Source organism: Nesoenas mayeri, assembly GCF_963082525.1.
Source record: "Nesoenas mayeri genome assembly, chromosome: 2".
NCBI lineage: Eukaryota > Metazoa > Chordata > Aves > Columbiformes > Columbidae > Nesoenas > Nesoenas mayeri.
The window spans coordinates 145,470,461-145,494,343 of record NC_137543.1 but is presented as its reverse complement, the minus strand read 5'-3'; the positions used below and the strand labels follow the sequence as shown (position 1 = coordinate 145,494,343).

The 23,883-nt window shown below is 39.6% G+C and overlaps 1 protein-coding gene across 1 annotated transcript in view; it reads right to left on the bottom strand.

Annotated features, from left to right (window-relative positions):
- Positions 1–23,883, bottom strand: part of KIAA1217 — a gene marked incomplete at both ends in the record, with an annotated part of 235,736 nt that overhangs the window by 55,450 nt on the left and 156,403 nt on the right. The window contains one exon of the mRNA XM_080364217.1: positions 20,765–20,858. Coding sequence (XP_080220343.1) covers positions 20,765–20,858 — 94 coding nt within the window. The remainder of the gene's footprint in view (positions 1–20,764; positions 20,859–23,883) is intronic.

Genomic DNA, 23,883 nt, shown 5'->3' with positions numbered 1-23,883 from the left:
GCTAACATAAAGGTGGGCAGACCCAGTGTCTCTGCATACAGCGGAATACAAAGCTGGTGGCAGCTCCTGGCTTCTCAAATAGCACCGCTCCCCTCAAAGAAGGACAGAGTCATGGTACCATAAACCGTAAGGATAGCAAAGAGCAAGCTGCTGTTCAGTGGTTCAGAAGCTGGTGATTTCTGCAGTCCAGTCCAGTCTGTCATGTCGTCCCTCAGGATCAATACATCACTATGCTGATCTTTAAATTTGTTAGGCCTGTCCTGTCTCATGGGTCACTCTTGTGGTCTGTTCCAACATGAGCATCTCACAAGGAAGAAACTATCCTTACTTCTGTCTCTCCAGCTGCCTCAACACATCATTGGCCTCTGTGGCACACACCAGTCAGGGCAGGTGGAGCTGTGCCTGCTCGTACCAAGCACTGAGCCTGCCACCGATTCCTCAGCACCACACCAACCCTTCACTTCACCATGCAGCTGGATACCTGAGGTACAGCCTGACTCACGCTGTTATCTGCTAATCTCTCATAGCAAAACACAGGCAAAGGGAAAAGTAGGCCAGAGTTTCTGACCTGGCAGCCCTTCCCATTGCTCTCCCAGGTCTTGTCTACGCCAATAGAGAACACAGCAACTGGCTTTGCCCCAAGGATTTCAGTCTGCCAAAATACCTACATAGAACATGTTCCCTAGATGGAGCTTATCCATGTACCCTCTCAGCAACACCCTGGAGTTCCCAGCAGACTCCATTAATCACCTCTCAGGCATGTGAAGCTGTTACTTTTCTTACTCTCCCGTTGACACTGTGCGTTTCCCTGAGGAAAGTGCACCCAACAGCCAACAGAGGACACCTGCAGCTTGGAGTGTCTTTGATGAAAAAGCAACAGAAATACTAAATACTGAATACAATACTGATAAATTCATCTGGCTGTAAAAAGGCCTTTTATGGAAATTGCTTACCAGAAGAAAATCCTCTAAAAAGTGAGGCAATCCTTCACTTTTCTAATCAGGAAAGACTTAATTAAAGAACCCCAAATCCAACAACAGTAACAATCCAGCTGAAAGCACAAATCTGTTTTTTCAAAAGAACTATCATATATGGTTTTAATATTTCTAAAATATTTTACAATAAGAAACAGTGCACTTAAAAACTACAGAATTGGTAAACAAAATTTTTAAAGTATCTGTACCACGACTATCTGTCTAAAGCCTGTGCTACCAGACATCACTGAGAGGTTGTCACACTTGTCTGTTCTTGCTTTCTTATGATAAGCCTTTTAATTCCTCTAAATTTCCCCATTATACTGGGTCATTACAGACAAAAACCCACCAGGCTGGCTGCAGCTGTGGGTTACTCCAGCTGCCCAATGCCATATTTGATAACTGCAAACAGATTTGCATAATTTTTAGCTTTTTCTGGTCAGGAACTTTCAAATGAAAAATACTTTCAGCAAAGAATGCTAATCCAGAAGAGCTGAAATGTTTGGTAAAAACATTAATAAAGAAAAATGTTGGAAAAAACAAAAAACATGCAGCAGATTTCACTCAAACACCAACATTATTTCCTATCAGACATCCCTGGAGTTCTCCAGAGCTTTGGCTTTCCAGACTCATAGACTCGGGGCAACTTGGTCAGTCTGCCCTGGGGTAGGGACTCAAGCTCTTCCATGGTCTCTTCAGCAGAGCAGGTACTTGGTAGTTTTGGGGTGATCTTCTAGACCAAGTAGTAAAGCATGCCAGGGGTTTCAATGGCCATTGCTTCTCAGCAGTGCTTCCAGACTAGAAGCTAATTTAGCAGTTTTGGCTAAGAATGGACCCCCTGATGCCCAAAAGAGAGTTCAGACTATGAAACAGCTGACCTAGACTAAGTTGGAGATCTGGCTTCAGCTGAGTCTGGCCCCACAGTACAAGGCTCTAGGAGCTTCCAGGGTTCACAATTGTTTTTCATTATGGGAACCACATGCTGGTAAAATAAAACTCATTTCAAATGTTTAAACTTCCCATGAATGGGGAACTCCAAGACGCAGCTAGCTGTTCTTAACATGTCCCACATATTTCCATTGTTTTTTCCTGGATAATTTTCCAGACAAAGAGTTGCAAAACCCCCTGAGAAATCTTAGCATTTATTATCATTAACTTCCCATTCTTAGCATGCATCTAGGTTTCAGTTCTTTAGCTCCTTTTGCACAGTTTTGGTATATGTCCAGCTGTAAAATCTCTGTAGTACAATGAACGAAGGGCTGAGGTAAAAGAATACCTATGAAACTGTAATTTTCTGATTCTAATGTCTGATTACACCACAACAGATTTGGAAACTTAACTGGAAACTTAATTGGACATAAATTGATATGGCAAGAGAATCCCTGGGTTTCTCTTCCTTCATTCATGCTTTTAATTCCATGGGGTTTATTTCCATTGATCAACAATGCTGCAATCAGCCAACATAAGATGTTTCTTAGCATGAGCCTGTGATGGTAAGTGATGGTGAATCCACCCAGTCCTCCAGCTTCTGTGATCATAAACTGTTTGGTTTTTTTGGTGCCAGGCTTAGCAGGCTAGAGGCTGAAATGAATGAAATAGGAGAACCAGAAGATGATGTTTCACTGTCCTAGGAGATGGAATGTAGAGCACATAAACATGACCCTCCAGAAAGGAGGCATCCTAAGTGAAGCTTAAGTAGCGCTCATCACCATCCTACTCAATATTGCTGTGACATCCAGTCTTCATACCTTTCTGCCAGCTGTGCAGGTGTACACAAAGGTTATGGCATAAGCACTGTCCAATCCTCAAAAGCAGAACTTTTAGGATACCATATTGTAACTGCCCATACACTGGCTTCAAGCTCAGCCACTGCATCATTTCCCTTTCTATGCCACAGAGCATCAAACACATTCTTAACATTATTGTCCTGTATTTTATACCTGTATCTTTAATGAACCCTTGTGCAGGAGCCCAGTCCCTGCAGCAGTCCAAATGTTTTACCTCAAGGTATTTTACATGTCTCAGTATGTCCTTTTATATCCCTGACTACATATAAACTTAATTCATACCATATCCTAAAGCTCCAGTGGGGAAAACAAAGAATACCTGGTTCATTTTTTACTGAATGTAAAACAGATCCATAAAATGCTAAGCTAACCACAAAACAAATTTAATGGTAATATCTAAAATAATGTTTGATTGCTTCACCTTGCCTTTAAGTCAATGTGAACGCTGAAGACGGATCTTGCAAATAAGCAGAAAGGAGAGTTTCAGACCAAATCCTACACAGTCTGCTCTTTCAGGCAAAATTTCTTCAGCTACCCTGATGCTACTCTCAGTATTTGTTTCTACAATTAAAAACCGTAGCACTGTTATTACACTCCTAGACAACCTTGTTACCTACGGACAAATAAAACAATCTTTGATAAGATTTTTTTGCTCTGAAATAATTAAAGCCACTTACTGTTACTTAAGGAAATCACCTGTATGGCTACAGCAGCAAGATGAACATTTGGTTCCACTTCTTCTAATAAAGCACTTTCTGTTTTCAGCCTTGAATCTAAATCCTCAGTCTATGGTATAATGTTTTGTACATCCATGCCTTCTGGGAAAAGGCTTTGAAATGGTAAAAATGTTCCTCGTTCCCTCTGCTCACAAGAGGCACAGGCCATCTTGCTCCACCCGGTCACAGAAGTAACGCTGCTTCAATAGACTGAAGTACTTTTCCACATGACAAGCTTGCAATTTCTCCTCCCCTTCGAAATTAGTCACTAAATAACCTCCTTGGCATGTCACCCAGTCACAAACTGTGCAACGCCATGTGATTCAATCGCTCAACCATTTTTTAATGTGTGCCTATAAGATGTATAGAAAGAGGCTAACATTATGGAACGAAGCACAAGAGAGACTCACAAAGGGGAAAGCCATAAATAAAATAGTGAGTAACCTCTGTTTAGGTAAGAGAGTGCATTTCAAAGGCAACTATATGAAACATATCCATATTAACTCCCCAGCAGGTGAAGACCTCCAATTATTTAGCAAACCCAGTACCTACAATTCTAGAAAAAAATACAGGAGTTATAAACCTTAGAAGCTTTTTGCGTACTCAGATTGGTAGTGATATTTGGTAGAAGGAAGTGCAAGCCCCTCCCGTGGTGGAGACTGTCTACTCATTAACCAGCCACCTGAGACACTTGGCTAACCTGAACTTTGGGGCCTCTATAAATCAATCTCTTTGTTATCTCTGCAGCACACCACGCTAGTCATTATGATTAGTTGTTTGGTGGGCACAATAGAGAAGGCAAATATTAAAAAGAAACAAAAACATAACAGAAAGGATGCTTCCCTCCCTTCCATCCCCTCACACCAAAATCTCACAGAATACAGAAAATGTCTTCTTAAAAATACAGTATTTACAGCCTAAAAGAGATGGCACTTAAATGTCATAGTGGAAAATCTCATGACACGAGCACCTCCCAGGTCTGCAGTTATCTTCTGGAGGGTTGGGTTTTTTTGCTGTTGGTTTAGAGGGTTTTTTTACGCAAGTAAAAAACTGTCTATATCATCATGACTGGTATTCAAAAAGAACCAAAATGCAATTGAAGCACATGATCATGAGCTAATCATTCTGTAAAGAACTTTTAATTGGATCTTACTGGAGTAACATTTCTGTTTCACAGTACTGCTCAGTCTCTCAGCCATTAGCAAAGGAGGCATCATTCATTTCTGCCACAAAAGAGCAATCTGCCACAAAGCATTTAAGTAACAGGACAAAGATCAGAGCAGATCTGGCAGCCAAAACTAAAAATCCAGGTGTTCCACCCCTTACTACACCCAGCCCAACAGCAGAGAAGTCCTCCACCTTTGTAAACAGCTGCAGTGTATTCTGATTTGTAATGTACATTATAAATTTGTGTGCCACTATTGGTCTTGACCAGAACTTCACAAAATTTATATGTAGTGCAAAATAAATAGTATTTTCAGAAATGTAAATAATATTGATTTTGTCTTAAATGTTTAGCTTTCAGTTTCACTAAAATATTTTTAAAATATTATTATTAAATATTTGCACTAGCATAATAATAAAGTATTATTATTGCACATAAACAATGCTAAAGTTACTTATTTTTATTTCAAATTTAATCAAAGTTTTTTTCTTGCAGTATAGGAGTAAAGGAGTATTTACCATTGAAGCATATGGTTTATATCTGGCAGGTTTAACTAACCAGTCAAGCATCCCCTTTTAATGAGTGGATGTATATACTTATCTTCACCTAGTTAAAAAGCTGCTTAGGTCTGCTGACCAACCAGACTCAAAAACATCACGAGTGAAAAATACAAGCAAATTATCCTGGTACACTTTTATGCTACACGTGCTCTCTAATAGTTGCAGAGTATATTCTTCCATCCATGTTCTTCCCTACAGGCTAACAAACCTGCAGTGAGAAATCACATTATGATGCTAATATGCAGGATCAAAAAAGGCCTCTCTGTTTCACTGCAGTTTCTCTGCAATGAATTGCAAGCTGGTAGGATGCACATTTTCAGTAATTGGACTCTAGCATGATAAAGTATACCCCAGAACTTCAGACATACTAGAACTAGTTCTCCACACATCTGGCACTATACGCAAGAGTCTTCAAGTACATCTGATGCATCCAAAAAGTTTTTCATGAGAGGAATGAATTTTGTTTTAATTTTAAAACACATCAGGCACAACATCATAAATATTGCACAGATATATCATTACCAAGGCTGTAATTTAATTTGTAGGTTCTAACAATGCATACAAACCATTCAAGCATCACTTTCCATTTCAATTACTTTATCAGAGCCCTCAAGCCTTGTCTAACTTGCGATATATAATCTCACGTTTAATTACTTGCCATACATTTGCTTCTAATGTACTGTACAGAACAAGAGTTCCTTTTCAGTTCAACCCCCTGTACAAACAAAGGACATGCCCCTAAGAGCCACAGCACCCCGTGCTTCACTGAGATCAAGCCTGGAAGACTAGCTTAGCTAATTACTTTAAAATCACTGTTAATGTCCACGTTAATGATAGGCCCAAGTTACCACTGAGCTACATTGCCCATCACCCTACTTTCTTCTATGTTTTTAACAATGTTGGTCCATTGGACCTTTCCATCAATTTGCCCATCACATTAATTATTTTCTGTTTGCTTCCCTCATTTTTCAAGGGAAAAATTATTAGAGACACAACATCAGCAAAACACACAATGATAAAGTCAGAGAATATTTTGAAGTCTACTGTGGAGCACACACATGTGGCGTAGACATAATTTATTGCTTGACCACTGATCAAAGTTCTTTCTGTTCCTGATAACAGCCCTTTGCTTCCTAGTCCCTTAATACTACTTTCATGGATGGAAATAATTAAGCAGTTAATGCCTTGTACTGCTGTAAACAACCATTTCCTTGACAAAAAACAGGGAATCACTTATAGGCTGGATTGCTTGTCACTAACTCAAGACTTGGTTTCATTCTCAGCACTCCAGAGCAAAGCTTGTGATGGAGTCAGTGGGGTTTTGCTTACATGCAATAAGTTAGTTCAGTCCAGAAGAATCGAAACGGGAAGATGGTTTGCTGATGATGGCTTTAGCTGTATAACGAAAGAAGCCTTCTTTTCTCCTGGCTTTCTTTTGGGGGGATTGGGGTTTTTGGGGGCATTTTTTTTCCATGGAAGGTCTCACGCCACCTCACCAGTCCTACAGCCCACTCAGCTTCTGATTCTGATCCAAGAAACTAACAGTGTAGGAGGACAAAACCTATATATGGAGTTGTCTGCTGGATGTCCTAAATCTGCAGCCTCTGATACACAAGACTCTTGAAGGCAGCTGGAGAACCACCATCAGCATCTGTTGATCCTCTGCTTAGGCAAGCACCAGGATAGACACCTCTCAGTGTGGTTACTCACTTGCCACAATGAAAGGAGAGATCAATCCCTACCTTTGCCTCCAAACATTCAGCAGAGGAAGAAAAAAGTGGTCATACCAAATCTGACCTCAGTCTCAGCTGCTTCCCCATGGCAAAAATGGGGGAACAGAACACAGACCCCCAAATTGCTGTCCTTCATAACGTCACTGAGGTGACACACACCCCAGCCAGGCTGTGCTGGTGCCACCCTGCACTCCACGCTGCTCTCCATGAGCCTGAATAACTCTTTCAAATTGGCCTCAACTTTCCCACATCAGTTCTCCAGCCCACTGCCCATATTTATACCTACAAGGATGTGTGTGGTATTCCCCTTCCTACAGAAGCTCTTTGAATTTGAAAGGCCAAGCTAAACAAACAGGGAGGAACAGAAGAGTTCTGGCTGCCTGACACAAACTGGATTTGAAATTATGCACAGACTACACTATCTTCTCCTAAACATACATACTGTTTGTTATTCCCTCTGTTTACTGATTCTGAAGGGATGCAGTGAAACAGATATGCCTTGGGGTAGACACAAGTATCATAAAGTTCTCTTATACTTATTCCAAACTCCCTAGTTCTCAAAAAAAAATGCAAATAAACAAACAGAAAGCACTCCCACACCACAGAGCACGTTAACTGCTCGCTAGAATGAACCACTATAAAGGGGGCGGGCAGCTCCACAGCTTCACTGCTGGCAAAGGCCCACGCTCAACAGAACAGCTGGTGCTTGCAGTGTAGAGCAACCTGTACCTGAAGCCTTTGAACCAGAACATGAGTGAGCATCTGAGCTCCAAGAGAACAGTGCTTCATTGTAACATGGATATTAACATTACGTACACATACATGCATACATACATCTATGTTTTGCATACCAGCAGTACAGTTTTGGCTTATCATTTGGTAATGGCAGATAAACATAATCAGGAATTTTAGAATTTAGGGAGTTAAGAAATTCAAGGCAAGCAAGTACAAGTGGGAAATCCTGTGCTGGAAACTATAAGGCTCTCAAAATTTATTTTAAGTTTACTAGAGCAAATATGGCCAACTCTCACTGGAGTTGCATGAAGAAGGTCCTGCAAAACTGAACTATTACGTCAGGTCTGCAGTCTGTCTCTCTACCCTGTAATTTAAACCTCATGCTTCCCCCTCATTTCTGTACTGATTTAAACATACACATTTTCCTAGCTATAGGAAAGTATCACGCAGTATGTATTGTAGACAGACATGCATTAAGCACCTCTCAACGGCTAAAACAGTGCTATTAGTTGCTCTGTACTGAGGACTTGTCTCACCTAATGCTGTGTTAAAGGACAGTCAGCCTGGCACCCTCCAGAGTCAGCTCAATCCCTCTGCAGCGGGTGGGACAAGTTGCTCCTGGCGTTCCCCACCTCTCTTCACTGACTGCAGTGGGCGGCAGTTTCTAACCTAAGCTTATAAGGATTAGACTTTTTTCCTAATTCCCTGTAATGAGCCTGCCCATATGTCTTTTCATTTAGCTCAGTCTCTGCTCTGGTTTTCATCCTATTTCTTTCCTTTTTTTTCTTTATGAGTCAAGCTGAGATACTATAATATAGTGAGAAGGGATAACGGCAGCTCTGTTCCAGCTGCTGATTGCTAGTCCAGGCAATAGACTCTGCTGTGATCCACCTTGGTGGATCCACCCTGGCCTGTGGTTCCTGTTTGACTGAACTAAGAATGAAGGGTCTCTACCCAAAGTTGGTAATAAAAATTATTTATTTATCAACAAACCAATATAGAAGCATCTCCACTTTTCCTTCTCCTCTTCCTCTGTCCTAACATTAGCACATTTACTTATGCCGGAACTTTTTAAATCCTAAATGTAGAGGACTGAGTTTGTAGCATGAAATTTTTCCTACTTAGTCCATATAGAATGCAGAAATATGAACAAAAAATAGCAAACATTTAACTAATATATAATTCATGACTTGGACTGGATGATCTTAAAGGTCTTTTCTAACCTAAATGATTCTATGACACTTGGGAAGTGACAGAGTAGGTACAGAAGAATTATATGGGAAGGTAACAGGGAATTCTGAGAGTAAAACTACAGAAGAAAGAGGAAAACAGATAAAGCAAAAAGGGACTGAGACAGGGTGAAGGACAGTAATAGGAGTTTGTGAAAGAGGCCAGAGACAAAAGAGAGTAATACTGGAGATGGAGTGCTGAGAACTAAATAGGGAAACAAAAAAAGGATAATAAATAACAAAGAAACAAAAATAGGAAACCTAAGCTAGGAGGTGAGGAACTGATGAGAAAAAGAAGAGTTAAAGAGACTATAGCACGTGAAGTGAAATGCAACAAATAAAAATCAATGAAAGAATGAGAAACAGAACAAGAGTGGAAAACATGAACTAATGCAAATTTTCTTCAAGGACAGAAGATTTTGCCTTAGTTCTTGTTATTACAAAGCCATAGCCTAGCATAGCAGGCATGGGACACAGGGAAAAAGAAGGGGGAAGAGAAAGAAGAAAGTACATCCGATATTATCTTTTTCAGTTTGGGTTAATATTCTGAGATTTTGTTGGGTTTTTGGAAGGGGGGTCAGAACATGAGGATGGTTTTTAGGAAAGAAATGAGCAGCAGTAAATGCCAGCTGGAATGACCTGTGAATGCTTGAGGACATGGGCAAAGAAGCTATGACCATCACTTGCCTTTGCAATCCTCTCTCATATTCAAAGCAAAGACATTTGAGCTGCACTTTAAAGCTACAAATGGCTTTTGAAACATAGTGCTTAGTTCAGCCATTCCCACTGGAGATATAGTTACAGCTCAAAACAGCTTCATCTCCTCCAGACACTGCAGAAAATAAGAGCTCTCTGAAGTCAGGCGTTAGTGCGGCTTCTCTGAAACTGGACATGCAGTGGGACTCAGTTCTGAGAGGTAGCGCTAAGCTGGCTGGTGTCCTTTGCACACATCTGGTCATTAGTGGGGGACAACAGAAATTCTGTTTTGATGAAATCAGCACCAAGCTCTGACAAGTGGTGAGACATGTTCTATGTGTGTGCATGCAGCCCCTACTTCTCACAAAACTCTTTCCCTTATAAATTCCATTGCGTTATCAACTCCCTGACCACACAGACTTATGACCCCAAGCACACCTGCACATCAAGACCTCTTTGGCCATCGTGTCCAATGGCCCTTCCCATTCCTAGACTAAGATGAGGTATAAAACAAGAATCCAACCAAAGATAAAGGGAAAGCAATATTACACTTGCCATAAAATGTTGAGCTTACAACATATACCAGTTTAAATCTAGCTAGAGAAGCAGGCTCTACATTTGGACTCACCTGGTTACATCTGTACTAAACCTGTTGACACTCCCTAGTTGACATTGTCTAAGATTAGCTGTCAATGGGACAACTTTGCTGACACACTGGGTAAACTCCATCTGGAAAGGAAGGGAGCATAAGGCCATGTAGAGCCTGACCCAGAGCAGACCCATGAGGGCTTCCAGTCTAGCCACACTTCAGGCAACCTCAGCAAAAACAATGCATGAGATGCAGCACGTTTTGCATTGCTCAGCCTGAAATCACAGTGCCTCTGTGTGGAGGTTTATTCCCCCAGCAACATTTCATTCTTTGAGCTATCTCCCTGCTACCAGTCTGCATTACTCTGTTCCTAAATGGCAAGACGAACACGCAGATCAGTGAACCTAGCACGCACTCTTTTCTGCATATTTATGAGTGTATTTCATTTCCTAGAAACAAATGGAATGTGAGCTAAAAAAAAAAAAAAAAAAAAAAGTTAAAATTATCCAATTAAGCAGAGAGAAGTTAATAAATCTCTCATGTTTGATTTTCCTATGCTTCCCTCGTGTACTTTCCAGACAGAATAGTGTGGTGAGTATACTAAGAAACCTCTTAGTGTTTCAGCCAAGATTTTTCAGAGTGTTATCACAAATGACAAAAATATAAACACACTGAAACATAACACATTTCAATCCTAAAAAGGTCGGATTTACATAATTACATCATTGGTTTGCCAATATCCACATTTATCTCATCAGTATAGCATGGCCCACCCATTCCATAAGCTATTAGACTGTTTGGACTGAACATATAAAAGCTGTTACTGATTTTTTTTAAGTTAACATTATGACATCCCTCATAACTAGTGCTCCATTCAAACCAACTGTTTCTCTTGCTTTCAAACTCACTGCTTGTTTCTTTTGCTTTTCCACAGATGTTTTTTAGGTAGAATTTTCTGAGAACAAACAGGAGTCATGAAATTGATGAAGATGTAACCAAGTAGTTCCTCCCCGCGCTTCATCCTGCTTCAAGAGCTCAAGCACATCATGTACATAACATAGACACAGCCACCACCAACACAGGGAGCCAAACCCTTCAGACCAGTCTCAATTTCAGCACTTCCTCAGGGCACCACTAAACTGATGGGGTCATCCCTTTCTTTTTCCAAAAAAGGAATAGTTTCGAACACGTACAGTTCTGGTACAGATCAGCATTTTTATTTGGTTTAAATATACTGTATATCAGATTTCTGCTCTTTAAAAAAAGAAGTACTGTTAGTAACTGCACTCATAAATCAAAATAAATGCATGGCTTTCTAACTCGCTGTACTAACAACTCAGCTCTTACTTTTGTTCCATATTTGTATCTCTCTCACTGCACTGAAGCCAAGTAAAACTGAACAAGTTAATATGGTTAAATGAACATAAAGGAAAGCATAACCCGTGGTCTCATCTGGCATTACCAAACAACTGAGTCAAAACACAATTTATATTACAGATATATGGAATAGGTTAGGACATAAATAAAATGTTACAAGCCCAAGCTGATAGTTAAAAGACCTAAGCAGTGTGTTTACACCTGTAGCCAGCTGTTTCTTCCAATATAAGGAGATAGCAAATCAGAAGAAGTAAGTTGCTGTGCTGAATTTTGGAGTCAGCACTATTGGCAGGAGAAATGGTCAGCGAAGCCTTATATACAACTGAATTTTGCAATGCAAGTGTCTAAGTAGCACTGCATCTCACACCTGGAAGATCCAGCAGTATTTGCAGTTGTAAGTATATTCTTTGGAATGTTAGAGGTGCTATCAGTGTCCCAATTAAGAGTTTTCTTAAATCACAAGTTCCTTCCTATACTGTTTTAGCCCTACATTTTATTTTTATTTTACTTCCTTCTATCCAAAAAGATACACAAATTGGTCAGTGTGACTGATGTAAACAACCTCGTCTATCCTAAGGTCAGGCTATCTATAGTAAATATTAAATGACTGAGGGACTAGCCCTTTACCAAACACACCCGTTCAATCTTTTCACTTAGTCACATGGACTTCTAATTTGCAATGATGTAAGAAAGGCATATATTTGCACAAAAAATAATTTCAGCATCACATCATTTCTCATGGAGTCCTGTTGCCTGCTGATATTTGCAACTGTCTTGCTTTTGCCAGCTGAGGCTTTTTTTAACCCCAGATCTTAACATGTATCCAAGAAAAGATATTTTTACTGCTCATATTTGCAGAAGTCTGAGTAGTTTTCCAGAGCCATTATTAGAAAAAGTACAATCCAACACAGAGAAGAATCAGGATATGTAGCTGTGTTCTCCTGAACACCAGGTACTGCTTAACTCCTCTTCGTTAAAAGGAAGATAGGGACGGAATTAATTCTTTTTAGTATTCATTTGGCCTATCTAGAGTCAGGTAACTAATAATATACTGAAGCAAACACTGACTGGAAAGCAGAGAATTTGGGACACGATGGTGAAGTATCACATTTTGGATTTGTGAAAAACTTCTTCGGAAAGTTTGAAGAAAGAAAAAGCATTGCTTCTAACTTTACTTGGATTCTAGAAACCGTGGTACCAAAACATCCACCTCCACAAAGTGATTTTTAATCCCTCTTCGAGTAACAGCTCATTTGGAAAGCTAACTGGAAGTCATAAAGCCTGGTTGGACTTTGGCTTACAGGACTCCAGCAATTCTGATAAGCTTCCTGGTTTAGAAAAGATGTGAAGGAAGACCCTTCCCTCCTAACATGGGAAGTCACAGCCATAAGCATTTATATAACCTGTCAATGTGTTTAGGGAGCACTGGCAATTGGGACTCTGCCGGCTACTTTGGAATTTCAAAGAAAAAAACAGCCAAATTAGTGCAAACTGCTTTACTAAAATCAAGGGTAGTGATTAAAAAAAAAAGGAAATTTTATGTAAAAAGAGGCTGAGTAAGAATAAAACCAGAAACTAGGAGACAATAAAAATATATTCAGATCCAATCCTTATGTTTTCATTCAGGCCAAGCTCCCAGTGAAGGCAGGAAAAGTTTTGCCTGAGAACCTCAGACTTATGAGAGAGATACGGCTTCTAATTTTAATGAAGGGCTGAAAAGACCTTCACACAAGAGAGATCATATGTTGTCATTAAGAAACTTCTTCAGCTCCAGGGCAAGCTCTAAGCAAACCTCAACCTGAAAGGCAGCCTGGCTTGAATAGGGGCCTGTTAGTGTGAAATAAAGAACTCTCTCTCTAAAAATTCCACTAAAACAACTGTATTGTGGTTGAAAGTTGATCTGTTTCCACAGATGAAACTCTCCGGGAGTTTCCAGGTAACTGGTGCGTGCCATCTACCATGCGACACTCCTCTTAGACTAACTGGAAGGTTACTGCATGGGTGCAGCAAGCTCATGTTCCTTGTATGGTTTAATATCAAGAACATGACACTTCCCTTCAACGGCCGGCTTGATACAAACTTAAAATCCATCCTTGTTATTGGAAAATTTAAAAAAAAAGAAGTATCTTTTAAAACGTTGGTGTGGTAATAGAATCTACATGGTTATATTCCTTACACATGATGTTTGCGAAATAAATATCAAACGCCAAAGCACACAGTCATCATATTAAAAAAGCCACAATGCAGTATCCATCCAACTATAATGCAGGATCTGTATCTTTAAACAGACTGACTTATTGCCAGATAACATTTGAGATTTATGTATCATTTTTTATGCAGCAAAAATTAAAAAATCATTTTTTTCCCTTAAAATTCTATCCACTTTCCCACTATGTTAGGCTTTATAAAGCAGTAGGCATCGTACATCAAAGCACATATGAATGAAAGAGAATAGGTACATTCACAGTCTTTCATCACAGTCTGATTTGATGCAGCTACTTCTCAGTGTCTGCAGCTCTGTAGCAGCATAAATAACTGGCAACTACTGACAACTCATTCGTATCAGTACAAAAATCTGTATCTGTAATAAAAAAAAATCCAGACCATCAGAGACTTCTTTTATATATTTTGTTCAAATCTGAGAAAGATTTGCAATCGCAAGTTGGAAAAGAATTGTTTAGTTTTAATAAGTAGGTTTGAAACTAGACATAAAATCTGAGAGTAAAATCTGGTGATTTAGAGAGCAATTAAGCATTTATTTTCTCATATGACTCAAGGAAGAAGAAAGAGTTTTCATTGTTCTGATTTAAATTCCTAGTTAATCTGAAAATGTCTTTTACTTTGGAAAAAGAAAAAAAAGAAGAAAAGAAATTATATATCTTTCATTACTCATAAGCATCATCTTACCTCACATCCCTTGCTGAGTTTCGTTTCTAGACGACTTTGGCAGGTATTTTCATTTCAAATTAGTTTCAGCAATACACACTTTTACATCTTCTCTTTAAAATAAACCGCTTTTTCCCTTTTCCTCAGACAAAGTATGTGGGCTAAAAGAGCTGTAGCGTCTCTGTTCAAGCGATTTCATGGACACTCAGAAGCTTGCTTTCTACTGTATGAAAGTTAAATCTGAGTAAGGAAGGCATTTTTCCTGTCCCGGAAATCAGTATAACCAAAACCAATGCTGAGCTAATGAGAAATGTTTCTTCCATGTGTTCTGTTTGGCAGACACTGCAAGTCATATCAAGGAAACACGTGATGTTTATAAATACAATATGGCTCATGTTGTCATAACCTCTCAATGACAAAAAGAGCATTAGAAAAAGCAGACAGCAAAACAGCAGGAAAGATGAGATTTGTATCATTTGGAAGGTCTCTATCAGATAATAGAGGTATTAGTGTTTGCTTTTTCTTATTTCTCTTTCTTCCCAAAAGAAAACGAAGTTTTATAGTAATAGGATCAGTAAGGCAAACACATGGCAACATGTATAAATGCTGTTCTATAGGCATCCTAGCACTAAAATGCGTTCAACCAATTTATTGCTTGAATTCTTTTACAACAAATGCTTTTGTTCTAAATACCTCTACACAGTTCAGGGAGCTGTTATTTTTTTTTTAGGTGTAACATGCAATGCTTAAATGTAATTTTGGCAGCACTTGCAGATTTTATGTTTATTGATGTTAAGATCACAAATAATCCAATGAAAAGTTAAACATCTCAAAGAAGGTGGATGTATGTTTACAGGTACCTTAAGAACACAGAAGGACGATCCTGCTTTTATTATCTGTCTAGCTTTCCTGCAAACCAGCACTGAATTTCAGGCCCTTTGGACGCTTTAAATTACTGGGGAGTTGTTTGAGGGTTTGTAGCACATGCAGGGGTTCTCTTAAGTTCATGAATAGCATCTAACTCTAAAGAGTTAAAATATTGGCAACCTGCTAGCCAGACAGTTTCGGGGGAAAACTAAAAGTTGCTGTTGTGCAATTTCAGTAATAAAAGCTATTTAGTGCAAAAGTTTGCCCAGCTTACCAAGTGGCTGTCTCATTTTACTGTACATCTCATTTTAACTCATCCCCTCTCATCTTGGCAGACCAAACCCCCATCACTGCTAGGCACATCATCAACTTTTTGCTGCTCTAACTCAGAAAATGTGGAGTTTCCCTGTATCCTCCATTCCTCAACTCAGATCTGACTTAGCTTGCCCTAATTAGAATCATAGAACCACAGAATGTCCTGAGTTGGAAGGAACCCACAAGGATCATCAAGTCCAACTCCCCTCCCTGCATGTGACAGCCCCACAGTTCACACCATGTGGCTGAGGGTGTTGTCCAGTCTCTTCTTGAACACTGTCAGGCTTGGGGCCGTGACACCTCCCTGGGGAGCCTGTTCCAGTGCTCCAGCACCCTCTGGGTGAAGAACCTTTTCCTAATGTCCAACCTAAACCTTCCCTGGCACATCTTCCTGCCATTCCCTCGGGTTCTGTCACTGGTCACTAAAGAGAAGAGTTCGGTGCCTTCCTCCTTCCCTTGTGAGGAAGCTGCAGACCCCCATGAGGTCTCCTCTCAGTCTCCTTCAGGCTGAACAAACAAAATGACTGCAACCGCTCCTCATACGGCTTCCTCTCCAAACCCTTCACCAACTTCATAGCCCTTCCTGTCCTTCTGGACACTCTCTAGTAGCTTAATATCTTTTGGTTTTTTAATGCTGTGGCACCTGAAACTGCACACAGTGCTCCAGGTGAGGCCGCACCAGAGCAGAGCAGAGCGGGACAATCCCCTCCCCTGAGCAGCTGGCCATGCTGTGCTGGATGCACCCCTCTTTCTTGGAGAAACAGTCTAAAAAAAATCCAAAACACCTGAAAGTGCAACTCAATACAACAGCAACCACAACGAGCATTCTTTGGATATTCGAGCCTCACCCACCTAGCAGAGGTCTGGGATAAAGCACTGACCTGCTATGGCCTTATGCAAGTCAGGGAATTAAGCAAAAAGATGGTGGGCCTAGGAGATTTTAAAACAAAGTGCCACCCACAGACTTTACGGCAGGTGGTTGGGAAGAGAAAGATTGCCAAGAAAAATAGCTGCTGGTTTGTTGTGAAGTAAAAATTCCCTCCCAATTTTCAAAACTGGCAGGCAGATGAAGCCCAGAACAAACCACTGCACAAACCAGCACTATTAGCATCCAACTGTGCCACCAGAAAGGCAGACAAGTTGCAGCGACAGAAGGGGGAGATTATAATTTAGGATTCTTCCCCTTTTAGACACTCCATAAAAGGAGAGTGTAGGGAATGAGGACAGAAAATACGCTGCACACATTTGGTGGGGGAATCACTTCCACTTGGAGTCACCAGGGGCTCCCAGCAACAGCCCAGGATAAAAGGAGCTGTGACACTTCCAAAGAAATTCAATTCATTCAGCAGCATATGAAAATCTGCTGTCAGTTCTTTAGTGTCATCTGTTGGTATTGAATCTATACATCATGGCTAAATCTGAGGCAACCTGGACTCTACACCTAGTAAGTCTGAGAAATCATTTTCCTTTTTGAATCTATGCAAATCACAAACGTTAATTCTAACAACCCAGACCAGCATGGCTGTGTACATGCATTTGAACTGGAATTCAAAACCAGGCCAGAGAGAATAAAAAGATCATCTGAACATTTGGACACAAGACAGTATTTTCTCAAAATAAAGTTTTGTTACATGGAGAGCTAGGAACTGCTGAAACATGTTACAAGCTCAGACTAAGGAATAAATGAATGAAATGCAGCAATGTGAAAATACATTTCTCCAAAGAAAACAGTTGCTACAGATTTTCAGCATATGTTTTAGGAAACGAATAACAAAAAAAGGAAGAGCACAAACACAAATATGCAGTGAGACGACACTATGTGGCTACCTCTTGCTTGAACAGCATTTGACATGGCAGACCTGTCAAACAAACCACACTCTTCAAGATGTAAATGGTCACGGCGCAGCATCAGTTAGCAAGGCACTCAGGGATTTTAGGAGAAACTGTCCTTTAGAACTTGCTTAGACCCCAAGCAAAAACCCTTTTCTCAGACACAATCCAATCAGAAAAATGCATGAAACAGAAAGAAGACCAGGAAAATTAGAATTAATAGACATGAACGCTGAGTGGTTTGATAGGAGATCTGAAACTCACAGATCCCCCATTCCTCTCGCACATACTGAGTCTTCTTGTCCATATGGATAATACTTAATACTTCAAGTGTTACTGCCAATTCTTATACAGGTCTCACATCTGTTTGGTAGTTAAAACAGGTGTCCGAGCTGGCAGCTAACATTATTTTCTGAGATTATTTTGGGTCTGTTACATGGAAATGATTATAAATCACATGAATAGAAGCCTGAACATCATCAAACCCAGGGATAAATGTTCCAAAGGGACAAGAACACAAACAGTAGAAAAATCTGTAAAGGCAAAACTTTCCCAAACGTCAAAAAACAAAGCTTTAACACACATATGGCAGGACACACAACGACACTCACGGTATTGCCATGGAAAAATGCACTTACAATGGCTAATTCATGATATTCTAAATACTGTTATTTCAACCAGTCTGGCAATAGGCTGCTTTTCTGTGGGTTTTTTTGAAACAGTTAACCATGATGCAGAGCACAGTGGTTACAAAAGTTACTCCCTTTTTTCCACTGTAATGAATTTAGCACTCATATATCACATGAAGTTGAAGAACATCAACTTACCCAAAGCAAAGACGCACAAACACAAAGGGAGAGATGAGAAGCAAAGCTTTGTCCACAATCTTTTGGGTACCATGCAATACAAGCACACAAAGTGTACATTGTCACCCCCTTTAATCTGGTTTGCTAAGGAAATAAGAATAGATAATCCATCTGCTTATTGGTGTTTGTCTCCCCTGACCTGATAACCTGTGACTCTGCAGACAAATTTCAACTAGATTTAACCAAAGGTTAGAAACCACTAGATGACTATGTCCCTACAAATTCAATCAAATTAGAGATCTGAGAGAAGATCATACAGAACTTGTGCCAACTAGAGGAAAAGTTGCAGTGTGTGCTCCAGCTTTAGACTCTGGAGGATGAGGAGCAGAGAGGGTGTTTCTAAATACCTTTACTTTGGGAAAAGCCTCAGTTAGGATCTGAGCATTGCTGCACAAAGAAAAACCCAACCAGAGGACACACATCCTTAGACTAACAAGTTTCCTTATATCCGGAATTCAAAAAATCACTTGTTTCCATGCTTTGAAGTGCAGAAGTGCACATAGATCAAAGGGAAGACTCTTTTTGCATGTTTCTCCACAAAGCCCCAATGAACATCTTGGCTCTGACTTCACCTCTCAGACCAGAAAGACAAGAAATTTCCCAATTCAAAGGAAAAGCTAAATGAGAAAATAACTGTTTTGTTGGATGGGCAGAATTTTGAAATGGCATCTTTGGCATTTCAGCAGAGCAAAATACAATATTCTACCATGAAACCACCACTTCTGCAAAGGTCATCACTGTGTCACCACTGCTTGTGACTTACGGCCCAACAGCGACAACTCAGCCATAATCAGGAGGTTTGAAGTGTGCGTATCTGTTGTACAACGTAGTATTTTGAAAAAAGCAATACAAATTATTACAGTTTCTGCACAGAAGCAGCACCTGTATTCAAAACAACTCTGTTAGGCAGCAAATGCTTGGAAGAGTGCCAAAGAAGTAATCTTTACTTTTGAATACATGTAGCTAACACAGCAGTTAACCATATCTGAAAACAGGTCTAGAGCACTCAAAGCCACGGTAGATACATTCAACATCCACTGCACACGGAACAAGAAAAATACAGCATAACTTCATAAAGCCATAGTGAATTTGTTAAATAACTTAATGTCATCATGCACAATGGTAGTATGTCATGCCTTTGAATATGAAGGAAATGTATTGGATACATCCAGTTACATATAACTAGAACTGAAGTATTTTAGGACCTTAAAGACGACACTAAAAACTAACACATCAGCCCTCTGAAGTACATCTCTTTGCTCTCTCATGTGGTGTGTGCAGCAGTGTGAATGATCAAGTAATTAGATTTCTGACCTATCAAAAGGACCATTTTATAACTGAAGTACATAAATGAGAGGTGGTTGAAAAGAGTGCCTGTAAATAAACTATTGCAATCTTTCTAAAATAATGAGGCCCTAAACTGTTGAAACAGCAGAAGCATTTACATGAAATATTAATAATAAAGCAGTGTGACATGCTCAGAATTGATAATAAAACCAAGAAGCAAATGTACAATTAAGCAAATCACTTCTCAGGAAATTTTCTGTGTAGTTCAATCAGCTTTGGAGCACACATAAAAGTCACAGTACAGGTGTGACTGTAGTGGCATTCCCTTCTGGCCCTGTTGAGCTCATTTGGTTGTACCAACTCCTGGGGACAAACCCAGGATGTGTGGGGAGGACATGAGGTTGTGTGACCTCACCACCACCCCCTCTGCTGCAGCGTTAGCTGTGGGTAACACGATGGGAGAGGTGTTGCACAGCCGCATCTCCTGCCTTCTTGGCATCAGGGTGTAAGATTATCATCCAGCAAAATACAGAGACAATGACAGAAAGAAATCCAATATGTTTCAAATGCCTGGAGTTTTCCAATACAAAACATCAATGTGAAAATGCAGATATACTAGTCCTTGTTCAGTACAGGCAGCAAATTTTAGAAAAAGACACAACCATTTACACCACAATCGGTACTTATCAGAATTTCTTATTTGAAATGGTCATTTACAAAGTGTTTCAATAGACTTCAAGCTAAGTACATCTGCCTATCTACTGCAAACCAGTCCACGCTGAAGCTTTGCTCGAGTGAACTAACACCATGACACACTTCACTATGAAGGGTTTGGAAACCGACATATTAAGATGTATAAACTCTGAGCACTGTCTGTGTCCCAAAACAAGTAATTAAAGGCTATGTTTTGATTCACGTGCTTTAATGCTAGTAAACAAGAACAAAAAAACCAGTTAATGCTCAGGGCAAGTATTTGGAAAAAGCAAAGCAGCTAAGAAACATTACGGTAAGCATGATCAATTCTCTCTTCTGTATATGTCATAATATGCCCTTGATTTAATGAATTATCGTGTACAAATTTCAGTTAAGAATTTCAACATTTAACGTAAAAGCTAGAGGAAAGAGAAGTATAAATACAGCACTGGTACTCACCCTTATATCTCCATTTACAGCTCTGGAAGTGTGATTAAACGCGTGTGCAGGATCTTTGTTGTAAACTTTAAGGAAAGATCGGTCTTGAATATTCCTGGAATCAAAAGAATCAGCAATGATAACAGATGAAAGTAGTTTATTTACTTTGTTGCTGAAAGTTTCAGGTAACAGACCAACAGTAGGTCTGCAACCAACCTGTAAGAAAAATCTAAATGCCATAAATTAGACACAAACAAACAAAAGCTTACTTTGATTCTCTTTCCCATGGGAAGTATCATTCTGTTGCTACAACTCCACACCCATAAAAATTAGACAGTGTTAAGTTTCTTTCAAGATCCTGCCTTAGAGTGAAAACACTTTGAAGACAATAGAGTTTCAACATTTACACGGGACTCAAAAGGATTTAGTTAATATTTACATGTTTTATTGTGTACTCAGCCCACGTGAATTTTTGCTATTCTAAGAAGTGAGAATATCAAAAGAAAAGCAGTCTTGCTAACTGCGGTTCTTCTTGAGGAAATTACAATTAACTGCTTGTTCACAAACCTGAAAAAAAATCCACAGAAGCTAAAAATTCAGTAGCAGATAAATACTCCCTCTAAACTTTATCTATAATAAAGACAGGTTTTTAAAAGAAAAAAATAGGAACTACAAAAACACACAAGTTAAAATTTTGATGAAAGCTACCACAGAAATGGTTTAGATGGAAAGCCCTAAGAGCATATTTTCATTTAATTAGGACCAAACACTTTGTTACTGATTAGTTCCTTTTTCAACTACTACATTTAGGAAAGAGTGCGATGACAGTAATTTTCTATTTTGTTTCAAAACCTGCCTTCCAATAATTTTATGGCTTAGACATTTGCACTGAGTTCTGGTGATCTCTTGCTCACATTTAATCAGCAGCAAAGCCTCCAATCTACTCTTACTTACATCCTTTCAAAGCTGCGATTCCTGTCATTTCCCAACAGTGATCTCTAGAGAATTTACTTACACATGTGACTGAATTCCTTTCCTCCAGGTGCAGCTACAAGTCTAGTGAACTGATCTTAATCACTGGGATTATCATTTAGAACTGAAGGAAAGGATTCGGGGGCAGGTCCAATTTCTTTTACACTGTCATATTACACTCAGTGCTGGCTTTGAATGGGTAGCTAGTCAGAACTTGTGCTGCTGTTGTAGATGTCAAGTAGTTATTAAAGACACCCTACAGCTTAAGAGACAGATCAGTACCTTCTGTTTAAGAACTGCAGGGCTGATGAGAAGTTTAGTATTTATGAGTGTTTACATACAGGAGACTGCATAGGAAAATAGCTACCTTGCGGCAAGTTCAAGTTCTTCAATTATTTATGGTAACATAAACTGTTTTCCATCTTGCAAATGTGACCCTTTTGCTTTAAGACTTGCACTGGGAGTCTCAGTTATCATTTTCTGCCTCAGCCTTGGAAATATCATCTTTTTGATACAAAGCAAGCTCTCTCATCTTCAGTTCAAGAAATGGTACATTATTCATTTAAATAAATTTTATCTGCTGTCTGTTCTGTCTGATGGCTAAGAGATGGCACCTCAACTAACTGGAGTTTGTTTTAAAAGCATTCTCCATAAATATTTCTTGTAGAAACATTACACTTTAAAGTAAAACATTGCTGCAAGGCAAAGCACCAACACGCTAGGCATTTGATCTACGAAGTGAATTCTATTTCACCTCATGTTGCTCTTCTAAGATAAACATTACTGATAACAGGCATATATTACTGTACTTTTATTATTACTATTATTTGCATTAGTGTAGCTCTCAGATGCCCTTGGCATGTTCAAAGGCCTCATTGATCTGTGTGTGCTGTATAAACACCCCAGGAACACAACCTCTTCACCAGCTTACAAGGTGAACAGAACACACAAAAGACAATAGGAGAACTGCAGGAAGATAAAGGAACAAAAAGAAATGAGAAGACCACCCAGAGGAGCGAGAAAGAGATCCTGGGACCTGGGGCATGCTCTGAGTAGGCACTGCAACAGAGAGAGCAGGAAGGTGGGACTGGAAGGAGACCAGCACGGTGGCTTTGCGGATGTCCGCAGAAGACACTGTCCAAGCACATTAGAGGGCTGCCTGAGAGAGCATGAAGGCGCTTATTTGAAAATTGAAGACACGTAGAATGAAAGTTGGCATTATTCACCAAGTGGAAGCAGATGGCACTTGGTACTGAACAAGAAATGAAAAGTAGCATTGAAGTGGGCTTGGAGGAGCCCTCATAATGAAGACAAGTAGTTTATATTTAATGAGATGGAAAAGATACAGCCAGAGGACAAATGAAAAAAAATGCACATGAAACAGTCTACTTGTCAAACTAGGAGAATGATCTTCGTTGCTTCATTTGAATGGGTAAGAGCAAACAAGATTACCTGTGTCAACTGCAGAGAAAAGATCATTACAGCCGTTGCTATTAAAAAGCTGATGAATAAGCTGAGTGGCTTCTCACTACATGTAGGAAAGGCAAGGCTGCATCATATAGATGTTATGCAGAAAAAATCCGAGATCTACAGTTGATGCAGAGCCCTGAACCACTTTAAGAAAAGGACTGCGTTATGGGCTTAAAAAAGACAGTAGAAAGATAGTTCCCAGTTATTAAAAAAAAAAAATTAAAAAAAAAATAAAAAAAAAAAGGGAAAGGAGTGTGATGGTCTAATGAAGGAGAAATAAGCCAGGCTGAAACTATAGTCCATGAGATTATAGCAAAAGAGAAAATCAGGATTTTAGTTTGGACAGAAGAGGTAAGATTCATGTCATCCAGATACAGACATTCACAGGGAAGACTTCAACAGCTAGGTTCCCTGGCATGTATTAATATAATTTAGGATTGTAGTCATGTAGGATTGTAGGCATGTAGGCTTAATCATAACCAGCTCAAAATGTGGATGTAAAAACCTCCATTTGGTCAGATGAGTCCCGTTGTAAAGGAGAGACAGAAAAATAAATGGGAGAGTCACCCAGGTAGATATAATTCAAATAATCTACAGGGATAAGATGATGGAGACAGGTACAGACAAGGAAAAAGCAGCAGGACAAAGCCCTGAAAAAATCACAAGAGAAAATCAATGTTTGAGAAGAAGGCCTCTAA